Source organism: Marmota flaviventris, chromosome 16 (genome assembly GCF_047511675.1).
Source record: "Marmota flaviventris isolate mMarFla1 chromosome 16, mMarFla1.hap1, whole genome shotgun sequence".
NCBI classification, from domain to species: Eukaryota; Metazoa; Chordata; class Mammalia; order Rodentia; family Sciuridae; genus Marmota; species Marmota flaviventris.
The window spans coordinates 67,831,833-67,851,703 of record NC_092513.1 but is presented as its reverse complement, the minus strand read 5'-3'; the positions used below and the strand labels follow the sequence as shown (position 1 = coordinate 67,851,703).

Here is a 19,871-nt window from a genome sequence, read left to right as displayed (position 1 = left end):
TCTTAATTACAATGAACTAAAAAGTTGACTCTCTCTTCCATATTCCCTTCTCTTCCTTTCTCCTTAATGCAGATTATACTCCACATTACTCCATGGCAGTTGCTTGACTTGTCACTGACCACTAATACTTTTGGCTCATAGTAGGAACTGCCTTCCTACTATATGCATGGTGTTAGTTGCCTGTGCTGTTCCCAATCGCATGTTTCTGCCTGTGAAAGCCATGCCTCGAGCCCCGTTGCCCTGCTGTGCTTCAAGTGACCTTCGTGGAAGTCTTGGAACACACAAAAGCAGTCAGTGTCCAGCCTCGTGAAATTCAAGGAGGAATGCATCACTGCTTCCCCCTCTTATTTCACCAGCTGGAATACCTGCTAAGGTGTACAAGTAGTGGTCAAGGTACATTTTCACCGACCACTTCACCTGTTGGATTGATGTGTTAAAGACTAGGATTCACTGGTGCATGTGGAAATGTTCATGCTTACACAAGAGGGAAGACTGTAAGTAGCTGATTTCCACCCCGAGCTTGGGCAGTGATCTACATGTGATCGATCCATCCCATCTGGACCTGCCCCACCTTATGCACTGGGTAATTTTAGAGAAATGCATGGGGCACTTCACTTTCACCTTCAGTTTCTTTTGCTAGGTTTGTGCAAGAAATGGTGCCAGTCGATATAGTCAGGTCTTCGACCTGCTTGTGTAAGCTCCTGTGCGCCTGCATTTAGCCAGGAGGATGGATTCTTTTCCCAGCTGGTTCACTTAAGTGCTGGTTATTTTCAGGGCAGAGTTTACAGAGAGGATTTTGAAGAACAATGCGATGGAGGTTGGTTGGTTTTCTGCCCCAGGTTGAAGGTTTGCTTGATGTCTTCCTCAGAGTCTTAGAATGGCAAGCAGATGTGTTAGAGCCTGGTGGCAGCTGTTGGTTCTTGAGTGAGGGCTAATTCTGGAAGGATGCTTTGTTACATGCCTGTTGGGCCTGTGAAAGTGTGCAGCAGCCGCAGTGCAGATGTGACCAGCATGCTCACCCACTGACCACCTTCCTGTTGACTGAGGTCGAGATACTGCGAACACTGGGAGTTTGCCTTGTCTCACAAATGAGGATCGCAGTCTGTGTTCTTGTGTACCTTGCTATCTTATGAAGTCATATATGATACAAGCAAATTAAATGTTTGCCCTTGTAAAATAATTGCTACTCAAAAATTCAGAAAACACGGAAAAAGTAGCCATTCGTAGTCCTGTTCTCCAAACCCAGACTTGGATTCTGTTGAGGTGACTAACAGTTGTAGTGTATACACAACTTTTGCCACTAGTATTTTTCATCTGGATTGTTTTGTGTTTCTTTGTTTTAAAAATAGTATTTGTGTAGATTTTTAAAAGCTCTGAGTTCAGAGACCTGCTTTCTGCATTGTTTTCTGTTGTACCAACAGAAGAGTTTAGATAAGTTTTGCATTTAGGTAAGTTCTGTGCTTTACAGTTCAGGTTTATTAAAAACAAAAACAAAACAAAACAAAACAAAACTAATGGCTAAACTACAGTGTACCGTTACTGGACTTTCAGAATGAAACAAGGTGTTCCCTGATCTCCCAGAGCACTGTTTTTTTCCCTTTTTCGGTCATGTTTATTGTGGTATAATCCACATGCTGTACAATTCCCTCTTTAGGGGTATAGTTCTGTGATTTTTGACAAACATATACTCATATAAATGCTACCAAGGTCAAGATAGACAAGATTTTCAGCCCTATAAAAGGTTCTCATGGCTCCCTCCTTTTTGCAGTACTGGAACCCTAACCCAGGGGTGTTCCACCACTGAACCACATCCTCAGCCTTTATTTTTTATTTGGAGAAAGTCTCTCTAAGGCTAGCCTCCAACTTGTCATCCTCTTGCCTCAGCCTCCCAGTAGCTGGGAGTACAGGTATACACCACTGTGCTCAGCCCTGCACCCCTTTGTAGTTGTACCCTCCTTCCTCTCCCAGCCTCTGCCCTGGCAACCACAGATCTGATATTTGTCCCAACAGTTTTTTTTTTTCCAGAATTTTATGTATTTGTTTGTTTCCAGAATTTTATGTATTTTTTGGAATCCTGTGGATTCTGTCTGGCTTCTTTAATTTGGAGAATGCTTTCGGGTTCTTCTGTGTGGCCGCTGTATCAGGGAGTGCTTTCCTTTTTGTTGGTGCATGTGCCCCGTTGGTGGGGTGTGTCTCATCGTTCATTCATTTACCATCAGATGAACTGGGATTGCTGCAGCAGCCAGGCTGCTGGTGGTCATGAGAGAGTGAAGCTGGTTCTTGCTTTCCTGTTCAGTCTTTGTGTGGGCCTGTAGGTTGTTCTCGCCAGGTAGATACCCAGGCGTGAGACTGCTGGGTCACCAGAGCATTTGGTATTCTTTATCTCATTTGGATGCCAACATCTTTGAGGGAGAGTCCAGCAATACCAGTCCTTTCCTGCCTGAGCAGCTGAGAGTCAGTGTCACACGCTGCCACTCTGGGCTAGGACTTGAAACCCCACCCTGGACATCCAGGTCATTTGCTCTTTTGCTTCCAGTGTTTCTCTGTTGTGAAGAACACATCAGGTCTTGGCAACAGTTAGAGAGTGCAGTGTTTACCAAAACCGAGCCTCAGAATAAACAAGATCCTTCCTCAGGTTATTAGCTTCCCTGTCTCACCTAGAAATTTGGAAGTTCGTACAGTAAACATTCTTATAATCTAGTCTTAAATCAATCTCCCCAGAAAATGTGTTTTGCATAGATATCTCCCCAGAATGTAATTTGTATATGGAATAAGATTCCTCTCCAAAGTCAATTGGATTGTTACATAAAATTTCTATCTTGTGGCATTCAGAATGAAATTCTTTACATGGTCGCCAACCTTAAGAGCATCTAGCATAACGCTTCCCATGGCACCCCAGCTCTGACATGCAAGAGCAGCGTTGGAGAAAGAGCCAGTGTCACGGCCGACCAACTGAGGTAGTGTGGCCTTGGAGCCCCAAGCCACTGGGGAAGCAGATGCTGCTTCATTAGCTGAGAGGAGTGAAGGGGAGTCAGGGTCGTCGAGCACTGCGTTCCAAGTACCTGGCCTTGCAGGTCAGCCAGCCTCACCCTCTCCTGGATTTGGGTAGCAGCCCTCCAGGTGTTTGCAGGGCTGGTCCTGAAAAAGGACCTGATTACACAGCCTGCAGGACAAACTGAGGCGGTCACTGGGCTCCTGATCTCCAGGAAAGAGTGACAGCAGGAGTTACTGAAATGTTAATGAGGAGTGAGCTTTATTCTTCTTAAAGAAACAGGGAGATCTAACCATCACTGGGATCGGTCCCAGCCACTTAGTAATGGAATGGTGATTTATAAATGTTTTCATTTACATTTGAAAAATGAAAATAATAACTACCTTAATTTGAGCTTTATGAGGTTCAAAATAGTGCATGTCAACTCTGAGCACGTGTCTGTAAGTGGTAAGTGGAATCCCTCCAGAGCCTGGGGGCAGAGGTGGGTGTCAATATTGGAAGCTCTGAATCAGTCTTTATTTTGGACTTCTGTGAACTTGGTGTTTGGTTTGATCAGATGTTCCATTCAACTGAGCAGGACCCAAGGTGAGCCATAGTGGAGCTGGATAAATGTATAAATACATTTCCTAGTCTCAGCTCTACTGTATTTTCTGTTAAGTAGAGACTTTGAAAGACAGTAAAGATGAAATGGAAGCTGGCAGAGTGTTAGAGAGTGTCCTAAAGAAGAAGATGGCCAGACGTGGGAGGGATTCACAATTTAAGGACTATTCCTAAATTTTTGGCACAGTGGGTTGCACAGCTCTTAAGTTATGTTGACAAATTTTCATGATAGGGAGATGCTTATTTTTCTTAGATCAGGATATGTGTAATCATTATTTTGTTGGAAAGTCCTGAGACTTCATCAGCATGGGATGCATCTGATTGTTTTGTTCCCATCTTGTACCCTTGTACATATTTCTCAACATCTTATAATTTCAAAATTTTTTTTTTTTTTTTATTTTGCAAAGCCTTAGTTTTTGGCTGGGGATATAGCACAAGGCTTTGGGTTCAATCCCCAGCACCACCAAAAGAAAAAAAAAAAGCTTTAGTTTTTGTTTGTTTGTTTTTGTTTTGGGGGTGTCTTGTTTTGAGAGGGAGTCTCATCATGTTGCCCAGGCTATCCCAACTCCTGGGCTCAAATGACCCTGCCTCAGCCTGGCAGGGAGCTGGAAGGCACCGCCAGCCCCCAGGCTTGTTTCCTGTTCTATCCACCTTGCTGCTCATAGAAGATCACTTGTCCTCCTAACTGGAGCAGCTAGAGGTGGCATGTCCTTGGCACATGTCTTAAATGGAGTACTTTTGTACTTTTCCATAATCCTTGATTCAGCAGTTACATTTCAAGTTTATTATTGGGGTCTTTTTTTTTGTTTGTTTAGTATTTTTGTTGTTGATGTTTGTATTTCCAATACTTGAGTTTAAAACACTTTACAAATATTTTCTGTATTTAGGAACATTCCTCCTAGCCACAGTTTGCTTGCCGTGAAAACACTTGCAGTGTGTGTTTCCAAGTGTGTTTATGACCAGTTGTTAGTCAGTCAAGCTATGTTCCGAGGCATGCAGGGGTGGAGGAGGGAATCGTGTGGTGCGCTACTCCTGCTGCCCCATAATTACTTACCTGTGCAAATTCAGGGTTTCAGTGTGTTTCCTGCTTTAAAAACAGAATTTTGGAAAGCAAATGATCACAGTCTATTTTTGCTTTCTTGATTTGCAGAGAGATTTTTGAGATCAAGAAGCCGTCTGTGAACTTGTTTATGTTTTCCCCTGCAAAGTGAGAAGTGCTTTTGAGAGTGGAAAAGGCTCAGATGCTCACCAGGAGGTTGGGCTGGGGGCTTGTTCCCATGTCCAGATCTGAAGTGCACATTGCCAGGAGCTGTGAGGTGCTGCTCATGTTTGGGGCTTATTCACTCACATTGCTAAATTTTATCTGATTAATTTGTTTTATTAAGACAAAGATTTTTTTTAAGCTTACCTACAGTAAGGCAGAAAGAAGGAGAAATATTAGTCAAGTGTTATGAGAGTGCTGTGTCATTAACAGACCAAACACGTTGGTGTCTGTCCACATGTAGACATCACCTAACAGCAGATTCATGGTTACGCCTCTCTCACCAGTGGCAGTTCACTCAATAGGCATGGGTCACCTGGTGATCACAAGCCACCAATCAGGTTCTTTTATTCCAATCTCAGTTTCTAATATCTGTAACACTCAAGTCACACGTCACACTTCACACAATCGTGTACTAGATTACAGAAAGGCTAAGAAAGGGTTAGGGTAACCACGTGGGGTTAGAAGGCCCGAGAGCAGCTATGTAGGTGTCAGATAAGACCAGGAACCAGCCAATGGACATCTTCAGGGCACAGAAAGCCCAGGATGTGCTCTAGGCAATGGTCCTGACTGCAGGTTCGGTGTCTGGTGGAGGTGTCAGCTTGGAGTGGGCCATACGTGGTGATCACGGGCAGGAGAAACCGCACTTTGCTGAAGTCCTAGGAGGGTAGGAAATCAGAGGTTGTTTACTGTATCAATTTTCCTGAGCAAGGCTTGTGACTAGTGATCAGGGGACGGGGTGAAAGTGTTGCTCTGTCTAATCTTGGGGACGGGGATGGGGTGAAAGTGTTGCTGTCTAATCTTGGGCTTCTTCTTTATGGGCCTTGAGTGAGGGGTTCACATCTGGTGAGGTTTATGTGATTTGGGAGGTTTACGTGTCCAGGTGCTCCTGAGTTTGGTAAGTTGGCACATTTATCAATTTGTGCCTTATGGTGGCAGATGGTGGCTATTTACTCGTACCAACAAGGTGTGGAGTCGTTCTGCCTTGACACTTTTACTCAAAACTGAGCAGCTCATGGCAAACTAGTGCTTTACTAGATGGAATCACTCAAGATCAGGCACAGCCTGACAATTGCTGTTCTACATACCAAGGGGTTGCAGGCACAGCCTGAGGACTGCTGTTCCTTACACCAAGGGGTCACTCAGGGCAGGCACAGCCTGAGAACTGCTGTTCTACACACCAAGGGGTCACTCAGGGCAGGCAGAGCTTGAGAACTGCTGTTCTGTACACCACAGGGTCACTCAGGGCAGGCATAGCCTGAGGTCTGCTGTTTTACACACTGTGGGGTCACTCGGGGTAGGCAGAGCTTGAGAACTGCTGTTCTACACACCAAGGGGGTCACTCAGGGTAGGCACAGCCTGAATACCGCTATTCTGTACACTGTGGGGTCACTCGGGGCAAGCACAGCCTGAGGACTCCTGTTCTATACACCATGGAGTCACTCAGAGCAGGGCATAGACTGCCCTCATGTTAAAAAAGTAAAGCCATATTTCTATGTGTAATGTACATTAAATTTTAAAGGAAGCTTTATTTCTTGCGATTAAGTGGCAGCCTTTTTAAAAACAAAAAGCATCAGCATCCTTAACTAATGGTGTTTTTAAAAAAATGTTCCCCCAAAAATGTTGTCCTTCCAGTGATAAAACAGGCAGGTTTCATGGAGAAACCAGTCACACATTTTCAAGTAACTTCAAGCTTGTAGTTTTGTGTTGCTTTGCTTTGTTGTTCCAGAAATCAAAGCCAGGGCTTCTCCCATGCTGGGTGGGTGCAGACATACAGCTGTGCTTCTCAGTGAGTCCCTACCCTTTTGCCCTCTTTTTTTTTAATCTATATATTGGGGGAGGTGTTCGTTGGGAGCTTGGGGTTTTGGGGTGCTGAGTCTAGAACCCGGGTCCTCACATATTCGCAGCATGCATTCTGCCACTAGCTGCCCCCCAGCCCTGAGACTTCCTGACAGCCCAGCAGAGTTCCCTTGCCTCTGCAGTGCGGGAATGCAGCCCGACCTGCAGTGGGAACTTGTTGTCCTTTGTATGTAATAAGTCACAAATGCTGACGTGGTACTAACAAATTAGTTAGAAAATAGTGCAGGTGTTGATTTCTGAAAATGCTGTGTGTAGCTAGGGGATTTCTAGAGATGAAAAAAGGAGTTAAAATCAGTGTTGCAAAACAATGTTATGTTAGAATTACAGGCTCAAGTCCAGTGATCTGGAACATAATGAGATGAATTAATAAGGATAGTATCATGTCCAATGTTTAAATTTTAAAGGCACCATATTGACTTAGAGAAATAAGGGTTATATGGCACTAGTTAATTTTTTTAAATATGTGCTATTAGTAGTATTTTACTAAGTCTCAGTTTTTTAAAATATTGTTGAAATGGTTTGAAAACAGCACAGTTACTAACAGCATCTTTGTACCCCAAACAAGCCTTCTAATTTAGGCTACTTCAGTTATGAGAGGCGGTGCCCAGAATCCAGCAGGCCAGTGGTTGCTCCGCTCCTCCTGGCTGTGCTAGGCTCTGATGGGTGGTGGTGGTGGTTTTTTCATGGTGGCCTTAGGAAGAAAGTGTTTGCTGGTGGCACAATCAAGGTCATATCATGGGAGGGTCACACTGTGGGAGACCTGACCTAGGACGAGCGGGCAGGGAGGGAACACGGCCTTGCTGGGGTCAGTGGGGCTCTCTGGCTGGATGTGACTTGGGTGCTGAGAGCATCTCACGGGGTAAGTGTCACTTCCCTGCTGCTCTCTCCCCGTAGACAGCTGGAGCTGATGACCAAGGGCGGTTTCGGTGGACTAGAGCACAGTGGCCCCTCCAAGGACTGGACCCGCGAACTGGTGCATCTCCAGGAGCAGGGCAGCCTTTTCCTCCCCACCCCCACTTCTTGTGACTGAGTGGCCTCCCCACTCAGCTTCCCATCAGCCCCCAGCGAAGCTCCTCAGGGACTGACAGACATCTGCGTCCCACTTCCACAATCTGGGAAGAGAATGGACTGCCAGTGACCACCTGCTTTCTACCAGTGCCAATTATTTGTAGCCTGGAAGAAGAAAGGTCACACAGTCTAAATGATTTCTGAGAACCCAGGAGGGTGGGATCCAGACGGTGTGCAGGTGGCGAGAGGCGGGAGGGGCTTTGTGGAGAGAAGGTATGTTTGGGGGCAGCCGGTGGCGGGGGCTTAAAGAGCAATCTCCCAGGAATCAGACTTCAGTTCAACTTAGGGAAACACTTACTGAGCCAGTGGTGGCACACATCTGTACTCCCAGCCACTCAGAAGCCTGAGGAAGGGGGACAACAACTCAGGCCAGCCTCTCAGCAAGTTAGCCAGACCCTGTCTCAAAAGAAAAAGTAAAAAGGAATGCAATGTAGCTCAGTGGTAGGCACCCCTAGTCTCAATCCTCAATACCACCAAGAAAATATAAAAAAAGAATGGAAAACATTATTGGAGCATTACAAGTTGTGACAGGCTATTTGGGTTAAATCCCTCATCAACTGTTGGCTCAAATGACCACTTGTCAAAGGAACATTACAGAAGAGATCCTAGTCTTAGATGGAAAGATGGTCTAGTTTACCTCTGAAGTTCCTTCCGAGCCTGAGGGTAAGATCAGTTTTATCATAAGTTACTTCTTTCCAAGTAGTAAAATTTAATGTTTTTCTTACAGATACATCCAGTATCTCTTAAGCCAGGGAAACCAAGAGGGCTGGGAGGCTACAGAATCCCGTCTCAGTTAGTTCAGGAGTGATGGTCTGGGGGCAGGGGGAGGCAGGTCAGGGGCCTCCTTCACAAAGCAGGCTGCATGGTTAGCCCTCGTGGAGTGACCAGCCACCCAGAGGGGCCTGGTTCAAAACAAAGCGTTTCTTGGCTCCTGTGTCTGTGGGTTGGCAGTGTGGGCTTGGTCCAGCTGGGTGGAGGCTGCTGCTCTAGGATGACTTCCGGTGGCCTGACCTGTCACGTGTCCTCATCCCAGCTTCACGGCACAGCTGGGGAGCTCTCACAGGAACAACTAGCACTACAGGCTGCTGCAGGCCGAGGCCCAGAGCTAGTGTGAGGTCACTTCCACTGAATTTGTCCATCAAAGTAAATCTCAGGATCACCTAAAGCCAGAGGGGCTGGGCATGTCCCTTGATCAGAGGAGAGGACCTGAGAAGCTACTTGTGAAGAGGGGATATAGAGATGGAAGGTCATTTCCACTTTCTTTGTAAATAAGTACCACAGCAAGCACACCGTTTTAAAGTATTATGGGTCATTAAAAATATCCTGTGTGTGTGTGCATGCGCGCGCGGGTGTTTTACTGGGGATCGACCAGGCGTGCTTAACTACTGAGCCACACCCCAGCCCTTTTTATTTTTTTGAGATAGGGTCTTGTTAAATTGCTGAAGCTGATCTTGAACTTGCAATCTTCTTCCTCAGCCTCCTAAGTTGCTGGGATGACAGGTGTAGGCCACCATGCTGGGCTCAGAGTAGCATTTTGTAGTAGATGCTTTATTCACATTTTATATATTGAGAAACTATAGCTCTCACCACAAGTTGACTGTTCATTTATATTAATCTGAACAACAAATCGAATACCTGAGAAGTATTTTCTGTTCATGTACTGAATGGTACTTTGAGGTGGTTTGGAGGTTAAAGTTACAAGTTATAAAAGTAAATTGTTTCCTTTGTTTCAAAGTAAGATAAAAGTATTCAGTTCACTGAATCTGTCCAAAAGAAAAAAATTGACTTGTCTTTGTAGGCCCTTATGTTCCTGCAAATGTGAATTAGGTTGGATAAAAAGTTACACCAAGAGGGCTGGAATCTGGCTAAGTGGTGGAACACCTGCCTAGTGAGCATGAGGCCCTGGGTTCAGTCCCCAGTGCCAGGAAAAACAGTTGCATCAGGAATAAATTATTATAATGTAAAGATTTGGGGGTTAGTTCTTAAAGAGCAATAACATTAGATAGCGTTGTTTGAAACTTCGCCTTTAAATGTCTGTCCCTTCTAGGAGCTCTGCCAGTGCCGGCCCGGCGAGGGGAACTGCTCCTGCTGTAAGGAGTGCATGCTGTGTCTCGGGGCCCTCTGGGACGAGTGCTGTGACTGTGTGGGTAAGTTGCCACCCAGGCGGTGGCTCGGGCGTTTAGGAGACTCAGGGGGTGGCCAAGTGGCAAGGCTCTTACCTGGTGTGTGCGTGACCTTGGGCTTAATCCCCAGCACCACGGTAGAAAAAGAGAGAGACTTCACAGAACAGAAGTGTGTTTTATGTGTATGAATGAGTTGCCTCAGGTATAATAAGCATTTGGAACATTGCTATTACATGTGCTTGTATTGGATCATATTTACATTTATGTGCTTTATTTTTATAGAAAAAGTTTGGGGAGGAGATTTAAAGTGCATGTCCTTGGGGTGTGGAAGGGAGGGACCCAGAGGTGATACTTTTGCTTTTCATTTGAAATCTTCTATACTGTTGAATTTTTTGTAAGAAGATATTTGTTGCTAGGAACCGTGTTTTATAAGAAACATCTAGAAAAATTTTCCAAGATATATTAAGTGAAACGTGTGCATGTGTGTTGATAGAGTGCTGCTGGTGGTGCTGAGAAGGAAAACCGAGCACCTGAACCGTGGCTGGGGCAGGACACCCCCGCGGCTCCTTCAGGTCCTGGTGCAAACACCCCCTTCTCAGCAGCCCTCACAGGGAGCCGGGAGCACCCGCTCACCCTGCAGGACTGCGAACTGCAGGCCCCTGTGAGCGTTGCTAGCCTGTAAGGAGGAAGCAGTCAGCCTTTTGCACAGTTAACTCCCTGTCCGTCCTCATTTGCTCACTCCTCTCTCCCTGTCTGTCCTCACCTGCTCGTTCCTCTCTCCCTGTCCGTCCTCATCCTGTTTGCTTTCTGGGGTATTGTGAAATCCATCATTTCACAACACTACCAAAATACTTTAGTTATGTATCTCAAAAAAAGAGTAATTTTTCTTACAATGTCCAGTGAACAGTCCTTCTTTAATGCCATCTAACACCACGTCAGTCCACTGATGGACTAAAGGTCTTCTGCAGTTGTTTTACCCAAATCAAGAAGTGAAGTCCACTTGCTGTGGTGGGTGGTTGAGGTTTCTTAAGTTTCTTTTTTTCTAGAACAGTTCCTGCTTGTCCCCATCTTTTGCTGTTCTTTTTTTGAAGGAGCCCATTTGTTTTGATGGGAAGGAGACCTCTTCTGGATTGGGTGGTGGCTTCCTATGGCCGTTGAACCTGTTATTCTGTCCACTCTGTCCTAGAAGCTGGAAGTGAGGTTCAGGCTCGCTGTGGGGAGGCACAGAGTGCACCTTAGCAGGCAGGCAGCACCAGAGGTTCTGTTTCTGGCAATGCTTAGTTTGGTCAGTGGGTGACAGTGCCATCCTTGGTGATAGGTGGAGGTCCCTGTCGGCCTCCCACCTAGCAGTCTCCCCCTGCCCTGATGACCACTGGCTGGGTCAGGCATCCCACTGGAGTTGTGAGGCAGTGACTGTCCGTCTCCGTAACTGCTCCTGCAGTTGTCACCAGCTGGGACTATTCTGCGTGAAGCTTCCCTTGATCCAGTGAGGCCCGTTGCTTACCTTGAAATAAAGGTGTATAGACAAATGCAAGATAAACAGTAAATCCTTTCCCTTCATGCATTTGCCAAGCACTGACTCTGCCCTCAGTTTCCACTGAGGTTCAGTACGTTTTATTTGCTTTTTGCTTGCTTGCTTGCTTTTTTGATGAAGGGGTTTGGGATATATATATTTAGTGTTTTATTTGTTTGCTGCCGTCCCTCCTCCTCTTCCTCCTCTTTCTTTTTCTTCAAATTGCCTCATCTCTAGTTAATAGGAGTCTTTCCAGATCCTCACAAAGGCCCAGAGTCCTTTGGATGTGGCTTGTTCCTGTGGCTTCAGAACCTCCCAGACTCCTGGGATTGCCCCTGGAGCCTTGCCCCCCCCCCCCCCCCAGGAAGAATGGTGGTTGGAGATGGCCATCCGGACATTGGGAGTGTTGTGGCTGCTCCTGGGGCCTCTCCTGGCCCTTTCCAGTGGGCAGGCATGATAGGCAGGTATAGGCATGGGGAAGACCTGCTTTGAGTTCTTACTAATTTGGTTTTAAGATAACAGAGTCTTGGGGCTGGGGATGTGGCTCAAGTGGTAGCGCGCTTGCCTGGCATGCATGCGGCCCGGGTTCAATCCTTAGCACCACATACAAACAAAGATGTTGTGTCCGCCGAAAACTAAAATAAATAAATATCTCTCTCTTTCTCTCTCTTTAAAAAAAAAAAAAAAGATAACAGAGTCTTGGGCCGGGATTGTGGCTCAGTGGTAGTGCACTCGCCTAGCATGTGTGAGGCCCTAGGTTTGATCCTCAGCACCACATAAAAATAAATAAAATAAAGATATCGTGTCCAACTACCACTAAAAAATAAATATAAAAAAGATAACAGACTGTTTATTTCTTTGATTTATATTTGTAACTTCTTTTAAATTGAACTTTTTGGTTCCTACGTATATGCTTGATTTTGTTTTTTTGTTTATACCTTTTCTGTGTGAAGGAATTTATTAGAAAAGTTATTTTGACCTTTTAAAATAATAATATATGCTTTTATGTATAATAAATCAATGAAATGATTAAATAAAATTTAAGGTTGCTGATTCTTAAATATTTCCTGAAGATGCAAGCTCAAATACTGTGTTCCAAGGTCATCTAGAATCATTTCCCAAGCAGTTATGGGACTATGTTGACATAAAGTAAGGTTTATTTGTATTCATTTGTTTTCAGTTTTTAGGGGTTGTTTCCTTTTGGTTCGGATTTTGGGTTTTTTAAAATAACTTTATTTTATTTATTTATTTTGTATGTGGTGCTGAGGATCGAACCCAGTACCACTGAGCCACAATCTCAGCCCCATTTTGGTTTAGTTTTATGTTTTGGGTTTTTTTTTTTTTTTGGTGTGTGTGTGTGTACATGTACATGCTCATGCCAGGGATTGAATTTAGGGCAGCTTAACCACTGCCACACCCCCTTTAAAATATTTTTTAAAAAATTTTTTATACCTTTATTTTATTTATTTTTATGTGGTGCTGAGGATCGAACCCAGGGCCTCATGCATGCAAAGCAAGCACTCTACCACTGAGCTACAACCCTAGCCCCGCAAGCCCTTTCTTTTATTTTTTATTTTGAAACGGGCTGAGTTGCTGAGGCTGACCTTGAGCTTGTGATCCTCTTGCCTCAGCCTCTCTGGTCACTGGGATTACAGGTGTGTACCACCATGCCCAGCTAGCTTTATGTTTTGAGGATATGAAACCTGTACAAGAGAACCAAGCCAAACACACACAGCACTGGTTAGATAGGGGCTCATGTCCATCTTTGTCACCTCTGCTCTACTTCCTGCCTCCCCTATAATTTATTGTTCAAGCAAGGTCACTGGGAAAGTGAAACAATGGTAGCCAAGCCTGAACTCACTGAAGAAACTGGACCTGTGATCCCTTAAAACTCCATAAGCATTTGCGTTTGTCATCAGAGCACTCATCCTGCACACACCGCTGTGCCCTTTGCCTTCTCTTCTCTTTTCAGACTTAGTTGCGTGCAGCTGTAACCATGCTGCTGGCCATGGGGCGTGTGCTCGCTTACCGTGCGTGGGCCTTTGGTTGCTTCCTATCTTTCCCCATTCGGACAGTCCTGCAGCGAGTGGCCATGTGCAGAGGTCTTCTGTGCAGCTGTGCTGGTGTCCACATGCTCTTCCCTAAGGGCTCTGTCCTCTGCACTTTCACCAGGGCCCTATAACTCTGCAGCTTACCCAATCCCTGCAGCATTGCTATAAAATTACACTGCTGGGCTGGGGCTGGGGCTTGGTGGCAGGGGGCTTGCCTAACATATGTGAGGCACTGGATTTGATCACATAAAAAGTAAATTAATTTAAAAATACAGTTATTAAAAAAAGACTTCCTTCCTTAAAAAAAAAAAAAGAAATTACACTGCTGAACGCCCATTGCTGTTGCTAATGAACTTCTGGATTTTTGTTAATCTGATAGGAAGAAATGGTATGACTTTAATTTTTATTTATCTTATTTCCAGTGAGGTAGAGTGTCTGTTCATATGTTTAAGGATTGTATATTTTTGAATTGTTTATTCTTATATATTATCCACTTTTCTACTGTTTTTTTCCTTAATTATTTAGGAGTTTTGACAAATATATAGGATATAACTCCAACGCCTGAGTTTTTCCTCAATCATTTGTATTGGTTTTGCTTCGGTATTTTTCATCCTGAAAGTCTTGTTTTCATGGAACTGACCTCATTAAGGTTTTTTTCCCTCAGACTTGGCGCTGTGGTGGTCCCCGATGCGGTAGTACTCGGTGTGCTTATGTTTGTTGTGCACAGCTCTCTGGTGCATTTATCCTAGGGTTGGTTTGTTTATTTGTTTTGTCCTGAGGGTTGAACCCTGGGGATGTGGCTGAGTGCTACTCACTGAGCACTTCCTTCCTTTGTCCCAAAAACATGTTCCTGTCTCCTGCTGTGCTTTGCCGCTGGGCCCTGGAGTCACCCTCTTGAGGAGCCCTGGTTCATGGGCTGGAGGAGGTAGCTCCACAAGAGCAGGGCCTCGGTCCTGAGAACAGTGGCGTGGTGGCCTCACTGCTCGGCCCTTCTGGCAGACACAACTGGGAGAGTGTCCAGAGTTAGGTTAGAAGCTGCTGCTTGAACCCCTGAGTGCCCCCCGCAGGGCAGCCACCAGCACCCTCCCTGGAGCTGCTCAGTGAGGAAAGTAAAGGCCCCTCTCTCCCCAGGCATGTGCAACCCTCGGAACTACAGCGACACGCCACCCACCTCTAAGAGCACAGTGGAGGACCTGCACGAGCCCATCCCCTCGCTCTTCCGGGCCCTCACCGAGGGGGACACCCAGTTGAACTGGAACATCGTCTCCTTCCCTGTGGCGGAGGAGCTCTCGCACCACGAGAACCTTGTCTCCTTTCTAGAGACGGTGAATCAGCCACACCAGCAGAACGTCTCTGTTCCCAGCAACAACGTGCATGCGCCTTACTCCAGTGACAAAGGTAACTGCCCTTGGACTTCCTTCCACCCTCTGGTCTATCCCTGGTCCAGTGACACCTGCATTCAGGTTATCCTCTGGAACACCCTGTGGTTTTGAGTCTGTGTGGGTGGTCCTGAGTAAATTCTAGACTCTAGTAACCCAGACAGAAGCCGTCTGCATGCTGCAGAGCTCCGCGTGGTAGGCAGTCACACTGGTATCCCTTTGCGTCACACCTCACCGAGCAGGGCGTTGCTTGTCCCTGTGTCCCCAAAGCTGACGTTTCAGCTGTGGTAGTGTTGGCACCACAACTAGACCTCTCTGCCACAAGCAGTATTGTGGCACCTTGTCCCCTGGTCCACTCTGACCCAGCCAGCGGGCCCTCCTGGTCCCACGGGAGCAAGATGAGAACTCCCTGTGCCAACCCGAGGAGCACACTAAAGATGGGTGGGAGGGGCTTTAGGTTTTATCAAGCCCTGACGTGTTCTAGTTCCAGTCACCACATGGCTCTGCCACCGTGATGGAGCTGCTGTGTCCAGGACACAAGGGCGTGACTTGGGTTCCCCCCTCCCTGCGTGTCCTCCATCACAACCCTGACCTGCATAAAGTAGAAAGGACTTAGGACATGGATAGCAAAAGCAGAGTGGCTTTTGTTAGAGGATAGATTTCATAAAAATGTTAATTTTAATATTTCTTAAATATTTAATAAAGATTCTTATTTTCTCTTAGGTTAAAATACTTTATGCAACAAATTCTGAGTTTTGGAAAACATCAGGAATATGTGGAATATGATAATAAGACGTTTTACTGCTATTTTTCCCACTATCAAAATACGGATGATCAGAGCTATAAAATAGGAACGCAGAGATTTCGCTCAGAGACTGCTCAGGTTCTGGGGACGGAGGAGCTAGTCCTGCAGTGTCCTTGGAGCTCCCTGGATGGTGTCCTTGGAGCTCCCGCCCCTGTGGCTGCATTCTCTCCTTAGTGTATAGGGCTGCCTTGGCTGCTCTGTCCTCAGGTCCTCTGATTACTCGGGGTCCCCAGTGGCCGTCCGCTGGAGTGTTCGTGAGAGCTTACCGACCAGGGAAACTTAGTGGGACCAGTCACTGGAGGCCTGCGTGCCTGCACTGCCCTTCTGTGCTGTGCTGCCTCCCAGGCCCCCTCTCATGTCCTTGGCGGTGCTGTCCCCGCACAGCACACCCACCCCCTCTTGGCTGTCCTCTTGGCTGCCTGTGAGCTTCGCTTTTCACCCTTACACTAAAGACGTCCAGTTCCTCTGTGAAACCTCCCTCACTGCTCGAGCCCTGGCAAATTATCAGTTGTGTAAATGGCTCTGTAAAAATGGCCCAGCCTTAGATCATATGCTCTTCATCCTGGTGCCCGTTATCCACTGTGGATCTCCTGGGCCCTTTTCTCCCAGGTGAGGAGTTATATGGGCTTAATCACCAGGGAAACTTGAACCAGAGTCAGTGTCCTGTGGAGAGTCAGACGCCAGGCAGGATGCCGGCCTGCTGGCCACTCACCGTGTCTAAAGCACCTAAAGTGTTCTTTACTTACATCCTCAACATCATCTTAGAATAGAATAGTGGGGTTTTCAAACTTTTGACTGCAGAATTCTCTCTGTAGGAAATCTTATCAGAAGCGATGAACTTAAAAAGAGCTTTGGTGTGGTACTGAACACAGGACTTCATGCTTGCCAGACAAGCACTGTACCACTGAGCCAGATCCCAGCCCTCTTGCTTTTTTATTTTGAGATGGGGTCTTATAATTTGCCCCATCTAGCCTCAAACTTGTGATCCTCCTGCCTCAGCCTCCTGATACACTGGGATTACAGGCATGTACCACTGCATCTTGCAGCAAATAGTTTTTAAGCCTGGTAATGTAACTTCAGGTCAAAGTCTGAAGTGTGATGGGAGAGACTAAGGATGCCCTTTGCTTTCTGCATCTGTGGTGGAAGGATTCTCAGCATGATTGGCAAAGACCTTTTCTCCTGTACCTCATTTATGTCCTGTGCAGATCAGCAGTAAGGGAACAGAGACAATTAACTGTCAATTGTATTCAACTCCATAGAAAGCACTTCGTGTTTTAACACCCTCCAGCTCTGAAATCTTAATTCTGTTTTCCAGAGCACATGTGCACAGTGGTGTACTTTGACGACTGCATGTCCATACATCAGTGTAAGATATCCTGCGAGTCCATGGGCGCATCCAAATACCGCTGGTTCCACAATGCCTGCTGCGAGTGTATCGGCCCCGAGTGCATTGACTATGGCAGTAAGACTGTCAAATGTATGAACTGCATGTTCTAAAGAAGGAAGAGAAACAGGAACCCAAGCACTCGAATCACAAGAAAGGTGTGAGCATGACTCAGTGAGTCCACTGGTTGGATCAGAATGCCAGCAAGTTCCAAAGGTGCAGGGGCTGGGAAGGAGGTGCCATGTGAGGGTGCTGGGTGCCGGGGTGGGTTAGACACATGCGTACTACCACTCCCTCCTCTCCGCACCCCTGGCCGCACACCTCTCCTTGTTATACATGCACAGCACTGGTGTAGGAGAAGCAGGTGCACAGGAAGCCTCAAAAGCCTTTGTGCCCAACATAAAGCCTGGTACCGCTCCCTTCTCGCGTTCCAAGCACTTTCCAGTGTTTGCAGAACCCACTCAAGTGAGTTAGGGCTCCCTCAGTGCCTGCGACTCCTGGGACCTATTTCCATAGCTGTGTGCCACTCTTCACTGTGCCTTATGTCTCTCTGCTTTATGAACAGAGGGGATGTTCAAAGACATCTCTGAAAACCATGAAAATCACCTTAGTAAGTGTCCGTATTGGTTCTAGAAAGCAGGTGCCCGCTACATTTTACATTTGAGAGCCCTGATGCGCTAGAAGCCCTGCCCCCCCCAGGGACAATGCTCTAGGGCAGGTCTCTTGTCTGCCCACCCAGAGTGCTCAGCTGGGTGTCAGGGTGCATCGTGAGACTGCGTGGCGCACTCTGCCAGGGCAAGTAACTGGCGTCTTAGGTACCAGCGAGGAGCACTGGGCGCAGCAGGACTGCCGAGCCAACTCCACCTAGCCTGCAGAAAAGCATTCTGTCCTCTGGGCAGGTGGGTGGCTGGTAGCCAGGCCACGTGGAGGTGACAAATAGCCTCAGCCCTGTGGAGACAGAGCCAGTTCCCTAGCCCACACAGGATCAGAAGAGAATTCAAGATATGAACAGGGCGGGATGAAAGTGCTGGGAGGGCGCTGAGGACAGCCACACGAGGCCGTGCCCGTGCGGACGGTTGTGTCTGGATCTCTTGTTCTTATTAAATAGGCATCAGATCGTGGGAGGTTGAAATTCTGAAATATTTTTAAAAATATCTGTTCAAGATTCTGTACACTCCAAATACACTGCAGGATTATTTAGTCAGCTTTTTATATAATGTCTCAATGGAGATAAGCTTAAATACTCTGTCCTTCATAGAATCCCAAACTTCAAGTATGAATCTAAAACATAAATATTTTTATTATACAAACTCTTGATTTTACAAACTTTCTAATTTCTCTAGTGAATATTTGAATTACAAGTAACTTTTTAGGAATACCTCTTTGTATGTCTTCATGTTTTAGTGTACGCCCATAGATAATGCTGTTGGGTAGTTTGTATTATTCCTTATCTGAACACTAGTTATGGGGTCATTTGTGACATTGTGATTACAATAAAGTTCACAGCTGGATCACATTTCTGCTCTGAGGTCACTAACGAAGGTCACAGGGACTTAGGTATTTTGGCCTCTTAGGAAGCTGAGCTTTATGGCTCTTAGGACATTGCGGGGAGAGCATGGGAGCCCCTGCTTCCCTGTGCCTGGAGGCTCCTGGCGCCCTTCCTTAACCCCTTCTCACCAGCACCTTCGAGGCCGAGGCCAGGGAAGGAGTCCGCTGCCTCATTTCAGCTTCACTGCTTTCCAGGTGGCTTTATGCCTACGAGTGGAGGGATGCTTCTGGATTGGTTGGCAACACAGTTGATATTTTCTTAACAGTGACAAACATGTTGAAGTGCATTGATCACCATTTTTTAGCTTTCATTATGAAGTTGTAAAATGCTGTACTTTTTTCCACCTTTACGTTTCTCAGAACCCTGTTCTCACTGCAAGGGATCCCCAATGGAGTGGTCCATGTGCTCACCTGCTTCTCCTGGTTTGCCAAGGGATGGAGAAGACCTTAGGGTCCCACTTCCAGTTCTCTGGTGGCCTCTAGGTTCTGCATGTGAATGTTTTTCCAGAGTGAAAGCACAGTACTGGAGAGGCCAGCAGCCTCGCAAAACACAGGTCCTTTCTACCACGCAGAATGTTCACGCCCATGCTGATGCTCAGAAGAAACTCTTTTTATTTTAATCAAAAATTGAGTGGTCACCTGTGTTATAGCCATATCTAAGCCGGGGGGCCCTGTGAGAGGTGTGCATCAGCCGCCTGTCCTGTGGAGGGGCATGTGCTAGCCAGCTTTGCCCTCCCTCCCGTGATGTTGTGACTATCGTGACTGAGTTCATAATGGTTGCCCCAAATCAGTTGACAGTTCAAATAAAATCTCACGTCTGTTCACAAGGCTGCTCTGAAAGGGAGGCCACCATGTAGCAGCACCAGAACACAAAACAGGTGTCAGGTAGCATCGAATGCAGGAGAGAAACCGAGAATTCGGTGGAGATCGAGGGAACTCAGCCATGTTTTCAAAGTTAGTTTTGAGAAAGCCACTTTGAAGGTTTCCAGGTCTATGCTGCACTCCTAAGAGTGGGTTTACTATGTTCTAGATGATCTACAACATGTAAAATAGGTATCTTTTCTTTGGTTGTCCCTATAAACAAAAAAGTATTTTAATAAAAACTTGAAATGAATGTGAGGCACGTTCTCTGTTAATTTCAGCCAAAAGTAGTCAGGCGCTTCTGTCTGGTGAGGTTAACGTCTGAGGGTCAGTGAAGTGTGTCCTCTTCCCTCTGGAGGGCTCTACAGAGTTGGCTGGGACCAGGGACCTTTGAAGTCGCTCTCTGCCTCTTCCTATGCTTCGTTC

General features: G+C 46.3%; 1 protein-coding gene across 5 annotated transcripts in view; it reads left to right on the top strand.

The window, feature by feature from the left end:
* Positions 1–19,871, top strand: part of Twsg1 (twisted gastrulation BMP signaling modulator 1) — a 35,967-nt gene that overhangs the window by 11,831 nt on the left and 4,265 nt on the right. For 3 of the 5 annotated variants that reach the window (XM_027920678.2, XM_027920677.2, XM_071602483.1), the window contains exons 3-5: positions 9,829–9,928; positions 14,600–14,866; positions 16,968–19,698. In XM_027920678.2, the coding sequence (XP_027776479.1) occupies positions 9,829–9,928; positions 14,600–14,866; positions 16,968–17,149 (549 nt within the window). In that variant the 3' untranslated portion in view covers positions 17,150–19,698. Of the gene's footprint in view, positions 1–9,828; positions 9,929–14,599; positions 14,867–16,967; positions 19,699–19,871 lie in introns of those variants that run through there. The other 2 variants (XM_027920679.2, XM_027920681.2) reach the window with 2 other exon arrangements.